General features: G+C 39.2%; 2 protein-coding genes across 8 annotated transcripts in view; one reads left to right on the top strand and one right to left on the bottom strand.

Annotated features, from left to right (window-relative positions):
* The window catches only part of LOC141995939 (uncharacterized), a 181,444-nt gene that overhangs the window by 95,460 nt on the left and 63,216 nt on the right, over positions 1–22,768 (bottom strand). The window contains exons 3-4 of one of the 7 annotated variants that reach the window (XM_074967490.1): positions 18,204–18,455; positions 16,972–17,106 (exon numbers count right to left, since the gene is read on the bottom strand). The exons of 4 other annotated variants lie outside the window; for them this stretch is intronic. The gene's annotated coding sequence lies outside the window, so the exon portion shown is untranslated. Of the gene's footprint in view, positions 1–642; positions 866–16,971; positions 17,107–18,203; positions 18,456–22,768 lie in introns of those variants that run through there. 2 more of the 7 variants (XM_074967492.1, XM_074967493.1) reach the window with 2 other exon arrangements.
* Positions 1–22,768, top strand: part of LOC141995938 (sodium channel protein type 2 subunit alpha-like) — a 286,439-nt gene that overhangs the window by 255,959 nt on the left and 7,712 nt on the right. The window contains exons 23-26 of the mRNA XM_074967488.1: positions 4,427–4,549; positions 12,398–12,679; positions 17,742–17,795; positions 18,340–18,477. Coding sequence (XP_074823589.1) covers positions 4,427–4,549; positions 12,398–12,679; positions 17,742–17,795; positions 18,340–18,477 — 597 coding nt within the window. The remainder of the gene's footprint in view (positions 1–4,426; positions 4,550–12,397; positions 12,680–17,741; positions 17,796–18,339; positions 18,478–22,768) is intronic.

The following is a 22,768-nucleotide window of genomic DNA, read 5'->3' as shown; positions in this document are numbered from 1 at the left end:
ATTTTACATTAGATAAAATATAGATCTTACGAAATTAAAACATTTGGTAAATGTACCTAGCAATTTTCTTTCTCCAGTATTATATCATAGAACTCTGTTACAATTAATGCTTTTATAGTGCAATATCATTTGAGGTCAGAACTGATGCCAGTTTTTGTATGGGATGGAAGGCAGTCCATACTAGTCTTACATATGCAACAGGAGGAGGAAGAAATCAAAAGGCCCCCACACAAAATTTTTCCTCCTGAAGGAAAACGTATTGCTTTCATTGCCAAAATGAGATTCCAGTCTGACCATGGGTCGCCATGGTTTTCCCTGACTCTGGAATCACAGAGGGGAGAGCTGACAGGAGGAGGAGGGTAAGAGAAAGCACTCTCACAAACAGTGAGCGAAATCCCCTCTAAAGTGTTCATCTGAGAAGAGGATCTCTTCCCCTACATCCTCCAAATCAGGTAAGACTCTGCATCTTGGTACAGATGTGTCAGGAGGTCACAAGGAGCCTGGGTCTGGCTAATTGGTACCAAGACTCAACTGTGCCCAAAACCATCGGTACTGGTGAGGGAAAGAAGAGAATGGAAACCCTCTACACCAACAGTACAGACTCACAGCAGCAAGGAGTCATCATCAATACCTGTGACTTACCACCTGGTCTCAACCAGCACTGTCGACTCCACCAAGAGAGAGCCCTTCAGCCTCAGGGGTCAAGTATACTATTCTTGATGACCTGGCTGCATATGCTGACCAAGAGTCACCAATACTCTTGGAACCAGTCATTGCAGAGAGGTTCCCACACCAGAGATCCACCACACACCAGTACAGTCAACCAGATGGGGAATAATAAGACAACGGGTACCAATGACTCCACCTGTTGATTCAGAGGATTTATATTGATTCAGAGTTTGAGACCTGGATGACAACTCTACTGACTGTACTGAGACAGAAAGTTATTCCCAATATAGATTCCAGAGCTTCTTGGGCACTCTCCCACTCCCACAGAGCACACTACACTGCTGAGAATCAGTGGTCCTCCCCACAAGGGGACCCCGCCCTTACCCATGTGATCCCTCACAGTGGTTCTAATGCAGCCCCTTGGATCCTATCCTAGTCCTGTCATCACTAATGAAGGGTCCATTTGACCCCTTACCCTCATGTTCCTTTGCTCACCTCTCTATGAAGGTTGTATTCCTGGTTGCAATTACCTCAGCCAGAATAGGTGAGTTGGGGGCCCTTATGGCTGACCCACCTTAGACAGTCTTCCACAATGAAAAGGTTCCCTGAGCTTGCACCCCAAATTCATCCCAAAAATTACCTCTGAATTTCATCAAAACCAGGTCATCCACTTACCTGTGTTCTATCCAAAGCCACATGCCACCAGAGAGGACAGGTAACTGCACTCTCTGGATGTCTGTAGGGCCTTGGCTTTGTATCTGCAGAGGACAAAGCCCTTCAGAAATTTCCTAAATTGTTTGACTCTTTTGGCAAACGTATGAGACAAGAAGCCACCTACTCACAGAGAGTGTGCAAATGGCTTTCAGCTGCATCCTGCTTTTGTTATGAGATAGTGCCAACCTTCCCGCCACAAGATGGGAGGGCTCACTTCACCAGAGCCCAGGCCCCATCAGTGGCTTCACCTAGCAATGTCCCTCATCTGTAGAGTGGCAATGGTGGGGCTCTCTACGCACTTCTGCAAAGTATACATGCATCCTTTGGCAGAGCAGTCCTTTAATTTGTGGTACAGCATGGTTTCTTGCACCCTTGTCCTTGATGAATACTGCTTATGAATCACCTTGAGTGGAATACACACAGGGGCCATCACTCAAAGAAAGAAAGGTTACTTACCTGTGTAATAACTGGAAGTCTTCAAGGTGTGTGGTCACTATCTGTATTCCACTACCCACCCTCCTTCCCTTCTAATGCGGGGCCTTATTCTAGGACCATTCACAGTGGAAAGGTAACTGGAAAGGCAGTTCGTCTGCACCACCCCATATACCCTCAGTTTGATACACAAAGAAGTAAAGTCCAAATATGTGGACTCACAAACAGGGCCAACAAAAAAAATCTTCTGGTCTCAGGTACATGGAGCACACACGTACCTTGAGTGGAATACACATAGGGCCCGCACATCTTGAGGAACTCCAGTTACTGTAAGGTAAGTAACCACAATTTATACCTTTTGTCTACTAGACTGAAGAGCCGTGTATTATCAAATTTCTGTTCTCCATGTGTGTATTTATATAGGCTGATCAAATCACCACTTAATCTCCTTTGATAGACTCAAGAAGCTCAGTCAATTTAGTTTTTCACCAAAGGCATGTTTTCCAATCCTTTAATCATTCTTGTGGCTCTTCCCTGAAGATCTATGCTGTAATGTAGATTATTTCCCAGAAAAGAGAGTAACAAAAACAAATGTCTGTATGCCACATTTTGTCACAACTACAGTAATTTCGTAGTAATATAGTAAAATACTTCATGAAGGATTTAGGCTGCAAACAGATCATTTTTAATCTGCCTTGTAATGACAAATAATGATATTCTATTTTATTACTTAACATGCAGCAATAAGATTTGGTTCCTACAGTAATACGCTTAAGTGTAAATTCCTTAACAATCTTACCCATTACACCAGTAGCTTTTTCTTTTCTGGAAGAAAGTGATTTCAGACTCAGTACCTTCTACATGGATGATGTTGCCTACTGAACTAACTGAAAAAATACTTTCAATCCAACTAATGAAAACTAAGTGGAAAAATCTTTTGATTAAATGAATGTTCTCTTAGATTCTTCAGGTTTCCTGATTTCTAATACTTCTTATATTCATTTTTAAGGTCAAATTCTAAGAAAATTACAGCTTGCGTTGCATTTGGGAGAAAATTACAGGTGCTTTACACCTCCTGTGGCTTGTTTTCTGAGTTTGATGAAGAGTTGAGCCAACCTAGAGCCTTTCATCCAAATCCTCATCCCCTACAAACCTGGATGGCACAGATAAAAATGGAAGTCAGTTCCAAACCACCTGGTTGTGGTCTGACCAACGTTTGGCAAAACCAAACATGGGCTCCTTGCCCCAGCTATTCAGAATAATTTGTGACAAAGTTTTAGCATAGTTTGATAAGAGACACTCCTGGCAGAAGACATATCATGCAAGAATTTTCTTGTTGTATTGGCAGTTAGGAGGGGGAAAGTACTTCCTAATATGAATAAATTAAGTAATACTCAGATCTGTGAATCATCATTCCAAGCAGCCTTACTCAGAACAGTCCTCTCTGTATAGGTAGGGGAGGTAACCCATAGCAGGAAGACTTCTACGGAGCTGAAGAAGCTTCACAGAGGAAGAGAAACACGTTTTCTTGCACAAACTGAGTAGCCTACAACTGATTACTTTTTAGTGTACCTTGATGCTTGTGAAAGATGCTACAGAATTCAATAAATAACTTTTTGGCACAAGCTTCTTCATGCAACACTGAATATAAAGCCTTTAATAAAACGCAAGATTCATCACACAGACTAATTACTGAGATACATATTGACACCTCAACTCTTGATTAATAGTATCCTGAATTCTCAACTGACTTTCACAGTTTTTTTCTTCATTGTGGTGTTTGGGCCCTGGAGAATATGACTACTATAAGTTTCTAAGGACTTTAAGCGTAATCCTTTTCCCACTGAAGCTGATGTCAAAATGCCCATTGATTCCAGATCTGGCCCCTTATTGAGAGTAGTAAGGCTCCTGTAAGATTTTAAGGCAAATTGGTTAAAATACATACACATTAACAAACAGTGTAGATGTATCTTTGTTTTTCAATAGGTTCTTTCTACTTGGTGTAGCTTCTCCTCAGCAAAATTTATAGCAAAATAAGTTAAAAGGGTTTCTTGTACCAACAGGATTTCATCAGCATGACAAACTTTATGTATGAGAAATTTTGTGCCACCACGATTTCACTATGATGCCCTTTATGAAACATTTTTGAGTAAGGTAGTAACACTGTCACAGTCAAAATATTTGTTAGTAAGAATTGTGGAGAAAGTCATCCAACCTTTAATTGTTTTTCCTGAGAATGTTATGATTCATCCAGACCATGATTTCTCAAGGGCAGTAATGTCAGAAAAAGATTATTTGTGTTTTTTAGTCTAGCCCACAACCTGTATTTTGCAAAGGTACTTCCTATATCTAACCTGTTCATGTATATATGTAATGATAGTATCATAGATCAAGAGACTAAGAACTTCAGAGGTTCACTAACAACTTAATGTCTCTTCTTTTCCAGTTTTTTCCACTACCCAGTTGCTCTTGCTGTTAGAAGCATAGGGCATCTAAGAAACTTTTCCTAATATCCAGGCTGAACTTTTCCACCTTTAACCATTACATCTTGCATCCTTCAATGGGCTATACAAGATACGTACAAATAATTTTTCTTTGTTTTTTTGTGTAGGTTTCTTTGATTAGCTTAACAGCTAATGCCTTGGGCTACTCTGAACTTGGTCCAATTAAATCACTTCGAACGCTACGAGCTTTGAGACCTCTGAGAGCCTTGTCACGATTTGAAGGAATGAGGGTAAGATAAAATAAAAGAACCTGAACTCTTTATTTCAGAAAAAGTGACTATTCATACCAACATACAAGAAATTTTTAAAAAATAGAAATTCTGTACTCACTCTTTATTGCACCTCTGTTACAGAGTTCTACAGAACTATGTTTCATTATGTTGTTTCTAACCATATGCGATTGTATTCATTCACTGTGCTCATTTGGGTTACTTAATCTCTAGTTAATCTTCAGAAGTTTTTTTAGCTGTCAGTTCTTAGCAGACTTAGCTGTAATAAGTTTAAAAGTAAATTGATTCTATTTATATTTTTCTCATAATTAGCTTATTTTTAAAGTAATCTTTATATAGTGTAATCTTTATACAGCTTTATAATCTTTATATATTTTGCATACTTTATATACAGTATGCGGAATGGCTTCATGTGGGTATAGAAAAAGAGCCTCTTAAACTCATTAAACAGAATGAGAAATGTTTAAATCTATTTTTATTATTGTGTTGGCTGTCAGATGAAGTTTATAGGGAATAAAGGACAGAATGATCCTTTTCTTAATTAGGAAGTTAATCACAATAACTAAAATATCCTGACTGCAGTAAGAGCCATTTATCAAATATGCATACGTACATATACTATATTTGGTTCTCTTTTCTACAGAAATTGAATTATTGCACAATATCTGTATCACACAGGAAAAATATAGATTTGATTAGTATTTTTCTTTTGTTGATTTTTGCTCTCATGTAAGGTTCCATGAAGACACCCCTAGCTAACGTTATGTGAAACAGTTATTCAGTGTGCTTTTATGAATTCTCCAATAACTACTGTCAACCTGTCTGTGACACAGTGGTGTGGGAGCTATAAACCTTGTTTCATTCTTTGCTGCTTGAATGTGTTTATGTAGTGACACAGATGAATGTATGTAGCACTCTGCCTCAGTGACAAGTGTTCAGAGAGGAAGCGTATTTTTTCATGTGCATCAGAAAAAGAGTATGAAATAACTTACTAATAGGTGGTAAATATTAGCTGCTTTAGACTGGTTGCTTTAAAAAAAAAAAAAAGGCAGCTCAGGTTTCCTGCAGCAGCACCTGGATCTGCTTTCACATTCAGAAGCAGAGAAAAAACAACCCTTCTCTTCCTTTCAGAACTTGGAGAGCACCTCCTAGCCCACCACCTCATCACCAAAGCCTAGACTCTTAGCAGAAACACCAGGTTCTGGGTGAGCGTAAAACAATAAAAATACCCCTAGTTCTCCTTCCAGGATTCTTTGAGGAATCTCTCTTGTACTGTAGGATAGGGAGAGAATGTTTCTCTTGCTGAGATGAGATGTCGGGAATGGAGGGAGGGGGGACAGGGAAACACTGTGAACCAGGTGAGAATGTGCAGGAGCTTGTATATGTTGTGAGGAATTTGATAGCGTGGGGGAGGAGAGAGGGAAAGTTGGAATACTGCTGTTAGGATATTGGAAGAAGGATTTCTGTAGTGTTCATCATATGCACATGACTGTGTGTTTCTCTGGGAAACCTTCCCTCTTTTTCATCTTTAAGCTCTTTCCAGATGCCTTGTTCTTAGTAGCTGAGGAATAGATGTGTACCCTTTCTACATTGATGAGGTCCACAGAGGTAGCGTTAGAAGCTGTATGATAGAAAAGTGACCTACTTTAGTTGAGGCTTTGATCAGGGTGAGGAACCTTTATTGGATTTAAGTTATGTGACCTTGTTTTGGTCCCTTGTGCTAATGAAAACACCTAACCTATATTATAATAGACTGGGATATTCTTCATAGGATTCTTCTTGATTGTCCTTGTTGTGACCCACTAGCTTATACTTAGACTGAAGAAAGTATTTTCATATAGTTGTTCTTACAGAGATCCATTGAGTTTGCTTAGACCATGATATACTGTAATTAGTATTTTCCAAGGGGTTGTGATCTGGGCTCTCTCTTTACAGGAGCAAATTCCTTTTTGGGATTTCAGACGCAGCCTGCCTCCAAAGTCTGTAATGAGGTGTAGCTGTTACAGTCCTCTGATAGCTACTATAAAGTGACTGAGAGCTGTTTTCTGGGGATATGGTAGCCCACGAACTATCCATGTTATGATAATCGTGGGAACACAAGGTCTTATTTTCAGATGCAGACCAGATGTCAGAATTCTCATTCTTAGCAGTTTCAGAATCATAGGGCATTTGTTGGCAGGAGACCTCTTCTCTTGTTAATGCTTTCCATTGCAAGGTCAGTGCACACCTTAGAACATCAATACATTAATAAATGTTCTTTGTTTTCCGGGATGAGGAAAGAAAATTGTGTGGAAGATTGGTGGCAGGGGAGAGGTTGTTAAAAAGAAAAAGAGAGAGCGAGAGTAAAAAGTCCCCACGCAGGATGATTCTGATGCCAGATGACCATGTAATAGAAAGTGGGAAATGAAAAAACCTATTGAACACGTCTGCAAGCTATGTTTCCCTTTATTTATTATTAATAAAGCAAAAGGCAGCTTACGTAAGACCTGATGTTTAGCCCATTGGTAGGGCAGAAACAGGTAGTGTTGCCTAGAGTTAGGATTGCCCGATACTTTCTCTTATAAGCCCATTTTCAGTTGCTTATAACTTTGCCAAAATGTAACAGTGTAAACTGAAATATTCAATTCTAGGTGTCTGCCTCAGGGTGCATTTTTAGTAAAGTTTATAGAAAAAATAGTGTGTGATTATGTTAACAAAAAAAAAATAACCCTGTATCGTAATGAACATACACAATGGGGTAGAATTAAGGTTGCATAGGCAGCCTTACTTCTGGCATTTCCTAATTTTTGAGTACTTGACTTTGAAACCCTAGCATTTGACCAACGACTGTACATACTAAATAGTAAGTAAAAAGGCCCCTTTTAAAAGTAAGATTGTGAGGCAAACTCAGGCTTGGATTGAAAATCTGCTTGCAACCTTAACTATGGACTAACATCTCTCCATAATCCTTTTAGTTGTGAACCATTCTTATAGGTTGCTGTAAGTCTCCTCCCTCGAGTCCTTCATCAAAACCTTCTGTGAAGCCTTCCAGCTTCAATGATGGCACATCATTCCGTGTTTTCCTATATGGTACCTGTATGTATTTTTAAATATTGTGTTGTAACCACATGCGTCTTTTTAGATTGTAAGATCTTTGGGACAGAGCATCCTCTTTGTTTAGTACAACCTATATATTGTCAAGCACAAATTGCACTTTGTGGTATATATCCTTAATAAATAACATATTTATTAGTTACTTTATTAAATTTTCCTTGATAACTTAGGAAATTTATTAATAAATTTCCTATTTACTTTTAAGGGGTCACATTGTTGGCCTGGTGTTCACCTGACCTCCCTATTTTCACTCTCAGCTTAGGTCACTTGGACACTAGGGCAACTGGTTTTGTTCACAAATCAGTGTCTAAAATAGAATAAATAGTCATCAAAATTAGAATAATATTGGACACACAATTGTCCCACACTTATTTGCACCTAAAATTTGTGGGCAGAAAATATTGGCGCTTGCTTTTGAAAATATGGCCCCACGATCTTAATTTCTAGGTGTACCAGTCACATTAGAGCTTCTCATCAGTACAAGCAGTTTGTCTTCCCAGAAATATGAATGCCACTTCCAGTTCACCTCAGAGTCTCTTCTTTAGTGAGAAAAAAATCCAACTCACTAGTTTTTCATCTCCGCTCAGATAGTTAGCACAGATAATTACAACCTGCAGTAATTTTATTTCTCTATTTTGCACATGCATTAATGAAATAATATTTGTATTATATTAATATGACTAGAACTTCACCTAAGATTGTAAAGTAGATGGCTTTGATCTTTAACATTAACGGTAGCACATCTTTTGATTTGTATTCTATCTAGACCTGCATCAATGAGTTCTGCTAGCAGCAAGCTCAGATAAACAAGGTTTTCCAAGGTCATGAGCTTTGTAACATTTGCGGTAGGCCTGCACTCACGAATGAGCTCCCAGACATTTTCATCTTTGCCCTAAGACTCTTCCTCCCGTTTCCAGCTGTCTCAGAATTCTCTGTAATCTTTCCCCAAGTCCTTCTCGGTTTCCTTTTGAGCAGCTTTCAGCCTTCTCCACCCAATCGAGCCTTTAAATCTTGACTCGTTAGCTCTTTCCTGAGTCATGGTCTCTTTGATCTCTTCATTCCTTCCTTGTGTTCCCACTCACCTGACCCACTGGCCATTCAGGGCTTATTCAGTTTTTCCCCCTGTCTTTAATATAGCTCGGCTACATATGTGAGGCTGGTAATTTTGTTTTAAAAGGTATACTGTAAGCCACTATACTGTAAGGCATACCAAGATTGATAGTTGTAGAAAAACTATTTATTTCCTGTTCTATACAGTCATTGTTTCTCCCCATCCACTCACTTTGATTTCCTGCTACAAGAGTCCTAATAATGTAAACACCCAAATCTTTCTGACAATAACCATTTGGTCCACTGCTCATGCTCAAAGTTTCTGCCAACATGCTTGTGATTTCCATCAATTGTGGGTAATACTGTAGAAAACACAATTTTACATCACTTTTCTCCTAGTGTTTGGGAAACATGCCTGAAACTTTTTAGTAGACACAAGTAACTAAGATCTAACATTTTGTTCTGAGGACAGCAGATTTTATCAAATCCGATTGTTACTAGAAATGTTCTCATGTTTTGGGTTATTTTTGTTTTTGTTTTTAATTTAATCCCTGATCTGTAGAAACAGAATATGAAATTGACTAAATAAATGTGAAATTAGCCAGTCTATTATCATTGTACACTGAGTGAAATGTACACAGAATATAAATGTTGAAAAGTAAATTTGATTTTTAAAATATATTTAGTTTTAATCATCTAAGGAAATTGGTTTATTTAAAATAGTACTCATAAACTGACAATATCCATTTGAATATTTCTGATTGTCTTTCATATAATGTACTCCAGAATGCACAACCACAATAGCTTAATACTTAATTCCTTTAATTAAAGTACCAACACCCTTAGCTTTATCATTGATCTTTGTTTTTGCACATTAATTGATAGCCATGTACCCTTTTTCCTTTCAAAAGAAATTATTTACAAAATGTACCATATCACTGAATCACCACCAGTGGTGAAAATTGGCAATATTCTCTAGAATCCCACAGTTGCTAGTTCCTGCCACCTACTGTATACAGAGCAGAAGGGCATGGTATATAAATGTATGCAGTGTTGTAGCCATTTTGGTCCAAGGATATTAGAGAGATCATATTTTTTACTGGACCAACTTCTGTTGGTGAGAGAGACCAGTTTTTGCGCTTACACATCCCCTTAGGCTTGCGATCCTGATCTCCAGCCTGAGCTGCAATGTCCGCACTGCCCTTTTTAGTGCATTAGCTCAAGACCTGCTTGCACAAGTCTGTCTTCCCTGGGCTGGGAGGCTCATTCCCAGCTCCAGCAAACATATGCTATGAGTCTCAAAGGATACACTATACTTGAAGTTGCCCCCTTTTTTTCCCCTCTGAAGTTCCTGTGTTACTTTGGTGCCCTGTTTCTAGTGGTCACCAGGCTTTCCCTGGGTTTCTTGCCAACTGCAGTGTGTGTCTTGGCAGACCTCTTGGGCACACATATTTTACAGCCTTGTATCACTGACGCCTCAGATCAGGCACCTTTAGGTACTTTTGCCTCTTAGCAGACATCAAAAATATGATTTCTAAGCAATAAAAATCGCCAGCAGTCCTATATCTGCTGCATTGTCACGCCGAGAACTCAAACAGTTCAACAAATGAATGAAGTGAAATTCATTATGAAAAACCTGACACTTCAACAATGACTGCAACATTTCCAGGAAATTATTTGATATTGATAAAACTTGTGGAGACTTATTTTCTGTCTCTATCCATTCTTGTCACCAGAGATTTCTTAAGGACCTACCATTTTCATTACAGAACCTTTTTCTTCAGTCTCTCAGTACTTAGGGCATGTACAAAGATACGGGCACTGGTGGTCTCTGGTCCATATTCTGATAGAAGCAATCTCATTTCAAGAGTTTATGGACACATCCTCTCTACAGAAAGAAGACTATGCGGTTAGCTTGTATAGCAAATCCAACACCTGGGGATGGATAATGACATGCTGTAGGGGAGGCTTTTCCCAACATAGGAGAGGTTCCTGAAATCCATATATATATAACCCAAATCAAAGAGAAGTGGAAGCCATCAATACAGTTCTGTCTTTAGTTGCTGAGAATCTATGGTCTCAGGAATACAGACTACCCTCTGGAGAGTTAAGACATAAACCCCGTAAATCACAGATATTGGCCAGATTGGATTACCTTCAGGAAGACATGGAGGTAGGTCTGAAACCAGCTTCACTTTATGAACATTAGTACTGTTTATGTTGGTTCAAAATCAGCAATTGCTCAAATCTAGGATCAGACTCATTTTCGTCAATAAGAGACCTTAGCTTAATCTTTTTCAAGCACTTTTTCTTCTTCTATATGCTATCTATTTATGTAAAATTATTTCTTTGTAGCTGTCACTTTTGTAGAAGAGCAGCAGCATCTCAAAGTTCTATCTATTTAGAATACTTATAATTGATGATGAGACAATGGTTGTGCAGATTGCTTTGTACTTCATCACGAAAGAAAATTCCCCTTTTCAGATGTCTGAGATCATTTGACATTTTGCCCCAAACTATTTCAAAAGGATTAGCTAAGGTACAAGTTGGAAGCATAAAACAGAGATCTGACATATCTGAAATGAAGCTGGGTCTGGGACAATCACCATGCATCTTTCTAAGTTTTCTCCAGAAATGCAGATAACTTTAAGTATCCGTATTCTCGCTTGCAAGATGGATTAAGGTGTTGTGTGAGAGGAATTTAAGTGCTCTCCAACCAACTACTGCCAGTAGGAATCACAGTGCACCACCAGATCCACACCCATGTTCTGAGCAGAAAGATCCCTGGAGGCTGAGACATAGTGAAAAAATTCCAGTTTCATTAAACATTCTAAATTGGCTTTTCAGTTCCCTGTGGACTCTTCCGCAAAGAAGCGATAACCCCCAAGGTTAGAACTAATGGAGAAATTTTTGTAGAAATTAAATGATCAGGTATGAAGAGCCAAAGCTGTTCTCTCATTGGGATGCCACACTTAAGTTCCTTATTCAACCAGCAGGACACACTCTCTCCTTTCTGCCACCCTAATTACCTATATTATGATGGCAAAAAGATTGATCATAATATAAGCTGAAACTTTACATGCTTTTAGATACACTCAAATGAAAATATGATTTTATTTCAAATACCTAACAAGATTATTATAAGTGGTGCTTCAAAGGTACTCTAATGATCCAAATGAACATATAATACAAAGTGGTCTATATCTGTGACAGGATTGTCTTCAGTAAGTAAAATTGTAATGTATTATTAAGTATTCTGTAAAGGTATTATGTGTTTTACAATTCTTGAAGTCCTAATTTTGTCAAATAACCTCTGTACTGTTTGCAAAGATCTATAGATCAATCAGTCCTTATCATCAGTCATTGTTTATATTCATCAGTAATGATTTATCACATTTATTAATTTGAATGTTATATTTCTTTAACATGTATTTCTTTTTTCCCCTAGAGTACACATATTTTATGATTCTGTCTTGCTACTTTTTAAAAAAAATAATTAACTTATTTTTCATCTTGACATTTTAGTCTTCACCTTTTTCATGTCGATTCATTGTGTGGTTTGTTATAAGTATTTGGAAAATAAGATAATTTGTAACTACATTTTGTAATAAAATATTTTTGCTGTTAGCCTTTTTAGAAGAATGCCTAATTACTTTGCTGCTATAAGTTTTTTACAAGCTTTTCTCCCCTGTATTTCTTTATTAGGTGGTTGTGAATGCCCTTTTAGGAGCAATACCATCTATTATGAACGTACTTCTGGTTTGTCTTATATTCTGGCTAATTTTCAGCATAATGGGAGTAAATTTGTTTGCTGGCAAGTTCTTCTCCTGTGTTAACACCACAACTGGTAACTCTTTTTCAAGAGAATTGATTGAGAATAAAAGTGATTGTGAGGCTCTTATGAAAAGCAATGGAGATGTCCTGTGGAAAAATGTGAAAGTAAACTTTGATAATGTTGGAGCTGGCTATCTTTCTCTGCTTCAAGTAGTAAGTGACAATTCTGTATATATTTTTATAGTGTAATTCCCTGTCTATAGTTTATAGAAGCAAAGTTGGATTCCTTAATTTTCATTATCTTGCCATAAAGTCATAGATAATCTATTACTGAAAATTGTTAGTGCATTAAAAATATGAAAATTTGGGAGTCTTGGAGAAGGAAACTGTTTTTATGATGTCCAAAAGCAAGTTTCCATGGAGATTACAAAAATGTAGTTCCAAAGCGGACATTCTGGACCTTTATCAGGGATTAATAGGGGACTTGCTTAATTACCTTTTGATGCTGTTCCATGCAAGCAGATTAATATTGGTATTTGGTATCAATTTGGCATGCTCATGTGTAAACTTTGGAAGAGGAGCAGTGTTTACTATCAGCCAGAATATATAGATTGAAAAAGAGAGGACTGTTGAGAACAAAAAAAAAAAAAAAAAGAAGTTAAAGCTCATCCCAGATCTCTGCAGATTTCACTAAAATATTCCAATGCCACAGAGTCAAGATAAATTAAAAATTTACCTGAGGTATTTGTTTTGGTTTTTTTGGTTTGTTTTGTCTACACCTTGCACATTAGATAGGGTAAATTTAAAAAAAAAAGTGATTTTTACCATGGTAGCCCAGTAGGCAAACTGCAAGACCTTGCCCAATTTTCAGAGCAAAAATTATGTAGGGGATAAATTTAGTGATTTAAAAATAGAGACCAAGTAAGAGGGTTTTAAACTACCTTCCTCTTTCTCCATGTTGTATGCTCTCTCCCAGTTTTTCTCCAGTTCAGTCACTTTCCAACCATTACACAAGTTTTGGGAGGCTTTTGTTTAACACTAGGCCAGCAGGTTCAGAAGAACTGATTAGTGTCATGATTCTGAGCACAAGTATTTTCGTAGCAGATCATCTGTAGAATGAAATCAATTAGGACAGGAACATGCCTTTCTAATCAGGTTCACTTGGCAAGCTGCTTCTGGGAAAACATTTGTGCGCATAAACACATGCTAATTATTCTCAAACTCTAGAGCTGGTAGTCCTCTGGTGACAGGCTACCATTGTGATTGCTCTTGGGAGAACCAGCACTCAATGTTAAGGAGTGTTAGGCAATTGCATGAATTATCTATTCTGGATTACATGGGTGTGTCTGCCTTTGTTATATGCACTGTGGTTCAACTGTGTATTTGAATATGAATTCCACATGTATTCAACATGTCAACTGATATGTTGTTTCTAGTAAAGTTGAAAAAATTGCATATTTTTGTATCATTTGTTTTTACCCAATATTGTTTTATGTAGTAGAGATTACAGTATTAGGGGGACACAGTTTCACTGATTTCATGTTTCTGTTTATTTTTTTCTTAAAGTACCAGTTTTTAACATATCTAATAAGTAATTATTAACAGAAGAGATGGGCAAATGCCACACAATAATTTCTCATGAATACTCATTTGAATTAACTCAACTTGCATCAGCCCTGGTCACACCTTGATTGTCTTTGACCATTTGAGTAATGTTTTTTCACATTTATGTTAACTGAAAATGACTTCACAGAATCACTTCAACTAAATAGAGGCTAAATGCAATAAGAAGGTGCCAGTGAAGAACCCAGGAGGGAGGGAGGAGCTCTTCAACAGCTCTCCTCTGACAATCTAGTTTCTCCACTATATTGGTGGCAATGTGGCATTTCTCAAATCCACCCATGCATGGTGCCGTATATTGACACATGCCACAGTTGCTTCTAAGACAGAGGCAGTTTGTGCTAATAGATATATGATTAGTGGTTTATTAACTGAGCCAAAAGCCTAGCTCGGGTGGACCTCTCTTGCCACTGTAGCTCCAAAGGGCATGCTATACTGAAGCATTCACTGCTTCATAGAACTCTGCCACATCCTTTTTCATTTGAAAATTGAATCCCATTTGCTTTTGGAAGACTTCTTTTTTTAAGGAAAGTAAAGGGAAATCCCAACATCTTTGCACAGTATACACTCAATAAAAGGACTTTGGATTGCAGTATATGGTGCCCCTGTAAATTATCTCAGTACCTGTTTTTTGTGTCCAGTGTGCAAGATAATACACATTGGAAAGAATTATTTGAATTGCTTACACACATTGCTAGAAATAAAATAACTATGACCACCCAGGAAGAAAACCTGGGCATCATTGTGGAAAGCTGAATGGTTGGTCTTAAAAATGAAATGTTAAGATGCATAAAGGGAGAGAAAATCATGTCTCGCTCAGCAGTACAGCCTTAGTTGGAATGCTCAGTTCCACTGTTCAATCCTGGTGACCCCATCTGACCAAAGATAGTGCAAAGAAGCAGCATGGGGGGTGGGGTGTGTGAAAATGACTAGAAGCATTTTCTAGGGGGAAAATTGGGACTGTTTAGTTTAGAGAGGAGGGGACAGAATAATTAATGATATAGAGAAGTTATTTGAGGCTTCTATTTATCTTAGAGTACAAAACCAAGGTGACATTCTGTGCAATATAGCTCATTTAGTCATTTTCATAAATAATCGGTGGAACTCATTACTGCAAGATAATATTGAGGCCAAGAGCTTGGTAGGAATAAAAGGATTAAATATATACAGATAAATGGGTTACAGAATATAACCGATATAAACCTGGTTGTTCAGAGCACAAGACAACCACTAGCTGATGGGATTAGAAAGAAATTTGACCTAGGTTATTCCATAATTGTTCATCAGTTTCTCATACCTTCCCTTGAAGCATGTAGCGCTAGCTGCTGTCAGAGATAGAACAATGGTCCATCTAGTCCAGTGTTCTGAGGTAATTCCTCATGTGAAGACACTGTCCCTGCTGAGGTTGAGCTGTTCTTTCTGGCACTGTGGCTACTCTGCTGCTTCTTAAGTGGAGGCACTTGTCCTTACCTACTACATGGTTATTAGGAAGGCTTCCCTCCATCTGAACTATGTTGCTGTGCACTGTGGCTTTTCTGATTAGCATATATATTGCAGCAATTGTGCTTTGTGTTATTTGCATGACACAAAAATGTTGCACTAGTTGGACAGCTGATGTCAGTAGAAAAATAGTTCCACAACCATGGTTTCTTCCTTTGTTGTTTATCAGATGCTGCACTTATATTTCTGGTTGCCTATATGGAGTAGCAGAGACAGCAATACCCTGGGAGTCTCCATAATCTCTTCTGGTCCCTGTGACCTACCTATTCCATCCTAGTGCATTTCTCACTGAGCCCCATATTCCATCTCTTGAATATTTTCTTTTTGGACACTATGGAAGTAAAATGTTAACATCATACTATGGCAATCTCTTTCCTGCCCATTAGTACATTTTATCCTATGACACACCACAGGATGACCCTTATGTTCCCTCTCCTCCAATCCTGGAGGAACATCATTTTTATTTCAGAAGAACCACCATGAAATGTATTATCTCTATATAAATCCAACTCTCCTTTTTCAGATATACTGTCAACCTGTGCACCATTCTGTGACTGGGCAACAACTTGCATCAGATCATCTGTAAAACTCCCTGACTGACAGTTTTTGCTAGTTTTTTTGCCCTCCCAAAAACCAACATTTCTCTATGGTGACATCATCCTGTGTGCCCATATTAGGATGATTCCCTTGCATTTACATGGTGCCTAAACCATGGGTTTAGGGATTTTTCCCCTTCACTGTTTGTATAACTATTTGCCTTATTTACCGTGAATGCTGATGACCAGAAAAGGGAAGTTAGTTATCGGATGCTGCTGCAACATTAACACACCAAAAGGACCAACCTGTCATTCCCAACACTGCTGTCCTGAACCCTGGCAGAGTGGCTGTTAAAGGAATCTCACAATGCCCATCGTGAGGCACATACACATTCAAAACTTTTGTGTGCCGGACAGAAAATTACAGACATCAGTAAATGCAGTTCAGTTATTTTATCCAGGATAAGAGGACAATGTCTGCACAACTACAGAGTGATAAATTTGTTTCCAGAGCCAAGGCAGGAGAAGCCATTACAGGAATCTGACTACAGCCTTTCCAATTAAGAATTTCTTTGTATGAATGTGATAAGAGAAAATTAAATTAAAATTTCTCTGTCCTCTGCCAATAAATGTTAGATTTTTTTCGCCTAGGAACAATGGATAGAGCAAAGCCTAAACGCCCCCAAAATGAAAAGTTTTAAATACATAACATTTCCCAAGCCTGCTTATTTTCTGGTTTTTTCTTTGTAAGCTGTTCCAATCCTCTCCCTGAGAAATTCAAAGCCACAGTGGTCTGTGAAAGCCTTTCTCATGCTTGTAACAGTCAGAAAATGGAAACAGAAACATTACCATGTGAGTTAGCTGTATGACTGATTAGCTCAGACGTTGACCAGAATTCAGCCCATCTATGGACTTTTGAAGAGTTTCCATAATGATTTAAATAATGAAGACATCCAGGAAAATCAAAATTTATTCAGGGGTATTCTGTGATTAAATAAAAAAAAAGCAACTGAATTAATTGGTAAATTATTTGTTGTGAATTATTTTACTCATCTCTTTCCAAGATACTAACTTTAAAGTAGAGCTGTGCAAGTAAGTGATTTGTTGATTCACTGGCAAGTCTGAATTTCTTTTAAAAAAAGTAAAGTGGGGTCAAACCAAAAATTTGAAGAAAAACTCACTTTGTGTTGAACAAAACATTTCATTTTGATTTTGAGATTTTAAAAACATTTTTGTGTGAAATAAAATTAAAGGAGATTTAAAAATGAAAAGTTGTTTTGGATGGAAAAATTGAAACGTTTCATTTAGAAAATGTCAAAATGTAACATTTTGATGTTTTTTAAAAATTTTCTTTAACTGAAACAATTTGGCAAAACTGACATGAATTTGTGAAATGTTTCAGTATTGCCATATCTGCATTTTTGTTTTATTTTTTTGCCCCCAAAAAATTTGGGGCAAAAAAAATTCTCACTGCTATACTTTACTCTTTTATTCTATGAATATGCAAATACATGGTGTGGGAAATGGTCTTTCTTTCATAAGAATATGATTATAAAATGTTTCACATTTTCTTTGATCTGAAGCTTGACACAGAATTTTAACACATTGCCTTTTCATAGGCTACATTTAAAGGATGGATGGATATAATGTATGCAGCTGTTGATTCCATAAATGTAAGTACAGTACATATTCTAAGTTTATTTGTTTAGGGTGGGTAGACTCTAAGGTGCACATAACACTTCTTTAATATCTAATTTGAATGGCAGTGAAAATGAAAGCTTAAAACATGGCAAATGTTCTATACAAATTAAATTTATAAAGTAATTAAGTGTGCATTTCAGATGGAGCAACTTGCTTTCTTACAGTAGTTATTTACATTACGTTTTACTAACTAAATAAAAATAGATTAACAAAGGCTAACAAAGAATGCTTACATACTGCTCCAGAATAGCCAAATTTCATGGCTTTCTCGCTTTTTTCTTAATGAAATAAAACACTCTGCATCCAGTTTTCAAAAATGACTTGTAAGTGTGCACAGACAACTTGCATTTTAATGTACCAACTCTCACGTATGCATTTACCTGCTTTGTGTACCTGGTGTCCACTGAAACACACAAATAATTGCAGAATTTTAGGAGGCATTAGAAACGTCCTCTTCAAACAATTGGTATCTTATTATTTAGTGCTGACGTTTTGCTATTTCTCCTTATTTTGTAGACAGAGCAGCAGCCCAAGTATGAAGAAAGCCTGTATATGTATCTTTACTTTGTCATCTTTATCATCTTTGGGTCATTCTTCACTTTGAACCTTTTCATTGGTGTCATCATAGATAACTTCAACCAACAAAAAAAGAAGATAAGTATTCTAGCATTTCATCACTACATCAGAAAGAACTGAATATAAAATAAATGATTTAAGCATCGAGTGGTCAGCTTTTATAAGGGACGAAAATCATCATCTGAACTCTCTCATAACAGTTATAGGGAACATGGGCCATATTTCAATCTGAGTGTGGATAACTTTATTTGATCAATTATTAAATGAAGTTTAATATTGATAAGAAATGTTAAAGCAGATTTTGACACTAGGTGACAGGGCACTAGAGCAGACCATGTACTTACTCTGGTGACCTCACCACCCAAAATTGTTTTTACTAAGGAGTGAGTGGAAATGTATGAAAGGGTAATTGCTGATGAACAGTTAATCATATTTAGCAAAGTGAGAATGGGCCTTATCATTAGACAGTCGTCTGTTACCAGCTCCTTCTCACATGGGTCTCTCATGGTAAGTTCTATACTGCAATTAGAAACCCACGGCTAGCCCATGCCAGCTACTTGGGCTCAGGAGCTCAGGCTGTGGGGCTGTTTAATTGCAGTGTAGACTTCCGGACTCAGGCTGCAGCCCAAGCGCTGGGACCCTCCCACCTTACAGGGTCTTAGAGTATGTGGGCCAGTCCAAGCTGGAAGTCAACTCTGCAATTAAACAGCCCTTCAGCCTGAGTTCTATGAGCCCAAGTCAGCTGGCACAGGCCAGCCACAAGTTTTTAATTGCCGTGTAGACGTACCCTCAATGTCCTCTAAATAAAGGGACATCTGCTTGTTGTCACTAATGGATTTTGCAAGAAAACATTCTCTTCAGACTGGAATCTTCTGTTGCAACCTCAGAATGAAAAACCAAATGATTGGTCCACGTTGAACCATGGTCAAAATGTTGGAACCCCTAATTAGCCTTTGAAGAGTTCTCCAAGGATTGGTCTTGGGACCAATTTATTCAATATTTTTATTCCTGATCTTGACACTAAAAGCAGGAGTGTGCTAATGAAATTTGCTGTTGATACAAAGCTGGTCGGCATCGTCAATACAGAGGAGAATTGGAACATTAGACAGGAAGATCTGGGTGACCTTGAATAGTGGAGTGATAAAATGTGATTAAATTGAATAATACAAAGTGAAAGGTCATGTGGTTGGGGTCTAATAATAAAAAAATTCTGCTGCAAGCTAGGGGCTCTTCAGTTTGTCGTGACAGAGGAAGAGAGAGACCTTAGTGTGTGGATCAATCACAGGGTGTCTGAGCCACCAATGTGATGTTGCTGTGAAAAAGGCAAATGTGATCTTAGGATGCATTAGGTGAATCATTTTCAATAGAAAGAAATATCAGTGCCACTGTACAAGGTACTGGTAAGACCTCATTTGCAATACTGTGTACAATTCTGGTCACCCATTTTCAAGAAGAATTAATTTAAACTAGAATAGGTGCAGAGAAGAGTTAGTAGGATGATCGGGGATTGGTAGGCATATCTTGTGAGATTGAAAGGACTTGGCTTGTTTAGCCTAGCAAAAAGAAGGCTGAGAGGGGATAAGATTTCTCTCTGTAAATACATCAGAGAGGTAAATACGGAGGATGGTAAAGAGCTATTTAAGCTACAAGACAAAATTGGCACAAAAACACATTGATCTAAACTGACCATGTACAAAGTCGGGCTGGAATTAGGAGAAGGTTTATAACCATCAGAGAGCTGAGGTTCTGGAACAGCATCCCTGTACCCTGTGGGGGCAACTTAATTCATTGTAAGAGAGAGCTGGACAAATATATGAGTGCAATTGTATGATGGGGAGGTTTGTGTTGATAGGGGGCAGGGCTGAACAGCCCTGGGGCTCACTTCCTGTTTGTCTTATGTTCATAAAGCTCATGTTTCAGGGTTTCAGCCAACCACCAACAGGGATCAGGAAGGGATTTCCCCTCTTCCCCAATGTACTCTGGAAGGGATTTTCATCTCCTTCCTCTGAAGCATCAGGGATGGCCATGGCTGGGGATGGGAACACTGGGGGGGTGGGTCAGGGCTTTGAACATTTTCTCTTTTTGAACATTGGCTGGCTGTTTCTTGCTCACATGCACAGGGGCTAATGGATCACCATATGTGGGGTCAGGTCAGATTGGCAGTGATGTTGGGGGATTTTGCCTTCCTCTGTAGCCTGTGGGTGCAGGTCACTTGCCAGGATTATCTGGACATATCTGATTTAATAATTTCCCTGCCACTGTGGGACCTCAGGCACTGGTGCACCTCAGTCCCTCCTAGTCTCTGTGTGTGCAGTCTCCTTTGGGTTGTAATATTTTGGTCTCATTTCAGTTGTTGGGTTAGTGTGCAGGTGCTGGAGGCATTGGCAGCTTGTGCCAAAGTGTCAAGTTGCAAAGAAATCATTCTAAGGGTATGTCTACAGTATGAAATTATTTCAAAATTATTCTATTTGAATTTTTGGAAGCTATTTTATACATGGTCTTCTGTGTCCCCACTAAAGCACGTGAATTCGGCGGAGTGCATCCACAGTACCAAGGCTAGCATCGAATGTCAGAGTGGTGCACTGTGGGTAGCTATCCCACAGTTCCCACAGTCCCCGCCGCCAGTTGGAATTCTGGGTTCAGCTCCCAGTGCATGATGGAGCAAAAACATTCTCGCGGGTGTTTCTGGGTGTGTCTAGTCAGTCGCTCTTCCCTTCGTGAAAGCTAAGGCAGACAATCGTTTCGCGCCTTTTTGGCATGCAGATGCCATACTGCTTTCAGCAGACGGTGCACCGCTGCTCTCCTGCTACTATGAATCCACCTCTCCTTTCCTCTCATCTTCCTATGTAAACTCTACTATCTACTCTTTCTCTTCCTCATCGAACGCTTCCACTGCCAAATATGCTCGGCCATCGTGAACCAAGCAGCACAGCTTCTGCCGCCAACTCTGCTCTCCGGCTACTGCCGCGCTTCCGAGCTTCTCCATGTTCTCTGTCCTGAGCTCCCATCTCCATGAAGTCTACAGAAGACAACCATTTACTGCCTTTTTATGGCTACCGTGAACTGAGCAGCACAGCTTCCGCTGCCAACTCTGCTCTCCCACTATTACCGCGCTTCCAAGCTTCTCCATGTTGTCTGTCCTGGGCTCCTGCCTCCATGAAAGCTACAGAAGACAAACATTTACCGCCTTTTTTCGGCTACCGTGAACCGAACAGCACCTCTTCCACGGCCACTCTGCTCTCCTATGTTTCGTGCCCTTTTTCCAGGATTACCCGTGCAGGCGCCATAGCCATGGAGCCCGATCAGATCTCCTCTGCAGTTTTGACCATTGTAAATACCTCGCGCATTATCCAGCAGTATGTGCAGTACCAGCAAAACCGGGCAAGGAAGCAACAACAGCACGATTACGATAGTGATGAGGACATGGACCCAGATGTTCCTAGAAGTATGGCATGTGGTGATTGGGAGATCATGGTGGTGTTGGGCCAGGTTCATGCCATGGAACGCCAATTCTGGGCCCAGCAAACAAGCATAGACTGGTGGGACCGCACAGTGTTACAGGTATGGGGTGATTCCCAGTGGCTGAAAAACTTTCGTATGTGTAGGGCCACTTTCATGGAACTTTGTGACTTGCTTTTCCCTGCCCTGAAGCGCAAAGACACCAAAATGAGAGCAGTCCTCAAGTTGAGAAGTGAGTGGCCATAGCCCTGTGGAAGCTTGCAACGCCAGACAGCTACCGGTCCGTCGGGAATCAGTTTGGAGTGGCAAATCTACTGTGGGGGCTGCTGTGCTGCAAGTAGCCAACGCAACCACTGAACAGCTGCTATCAAGGGTAGTGACTTTGGGAAATGTGCAGACCGTTGTGGATGGCTTTAATGCGCTGGGGTTCCCTAACTGCGGCAGGGCGATAGACGGAACGCATATCCCTATCTTGGCCCCGGAACACCGGGGTGGCCAGTACATAAACCGCAAGGGGTACTTTTCAGTGGTGCTGCAAGCACTGGTGGATCACAAGGGACGTTTCACCAACATCAATGTGGGATGGCCGGGAAAGGTGCATGACGCTCGAATCTTCAGGAACTCTGATCTGTTTGAACAGCTGCAGGAAGGAACTTACTTCCCAGACCAGAAAATTACTGTTGGGGATGTTGAAATGCCTATAGTTATCCTTGGGGACCCAGCCTACCCCTTAATGCCATGGCTCATGAAGCCGTACACAGGCACCCTGGACAGTAGTCAGGAGCTGTTCAACTATAGGCTGAGCAAGTGCAGAATGGTGGTAGAATGTGCGTTTGGATGTTTTAAAGCTCGCTGGCACAGTTTACTGACTCGGTTAGATCTCAGCACAACCAATATTCCAATTATAATT

Source organism: Natator depressus, chromosome 11 (assembly GCF_965152275.1).
Source record: "Natator depressus isolate rNatDep1 chromosome 11, rNatDep2.hap1, whole genome shotgun sequence".
Lineage (NCBI taxonomy): Eukaryota > Metazoa > Chordata > Testudines > Cheloniidae > Natator > Natator depressus.
This window is presented reverse-complemented; position numbering and strand designations above follow the sequence as displayed.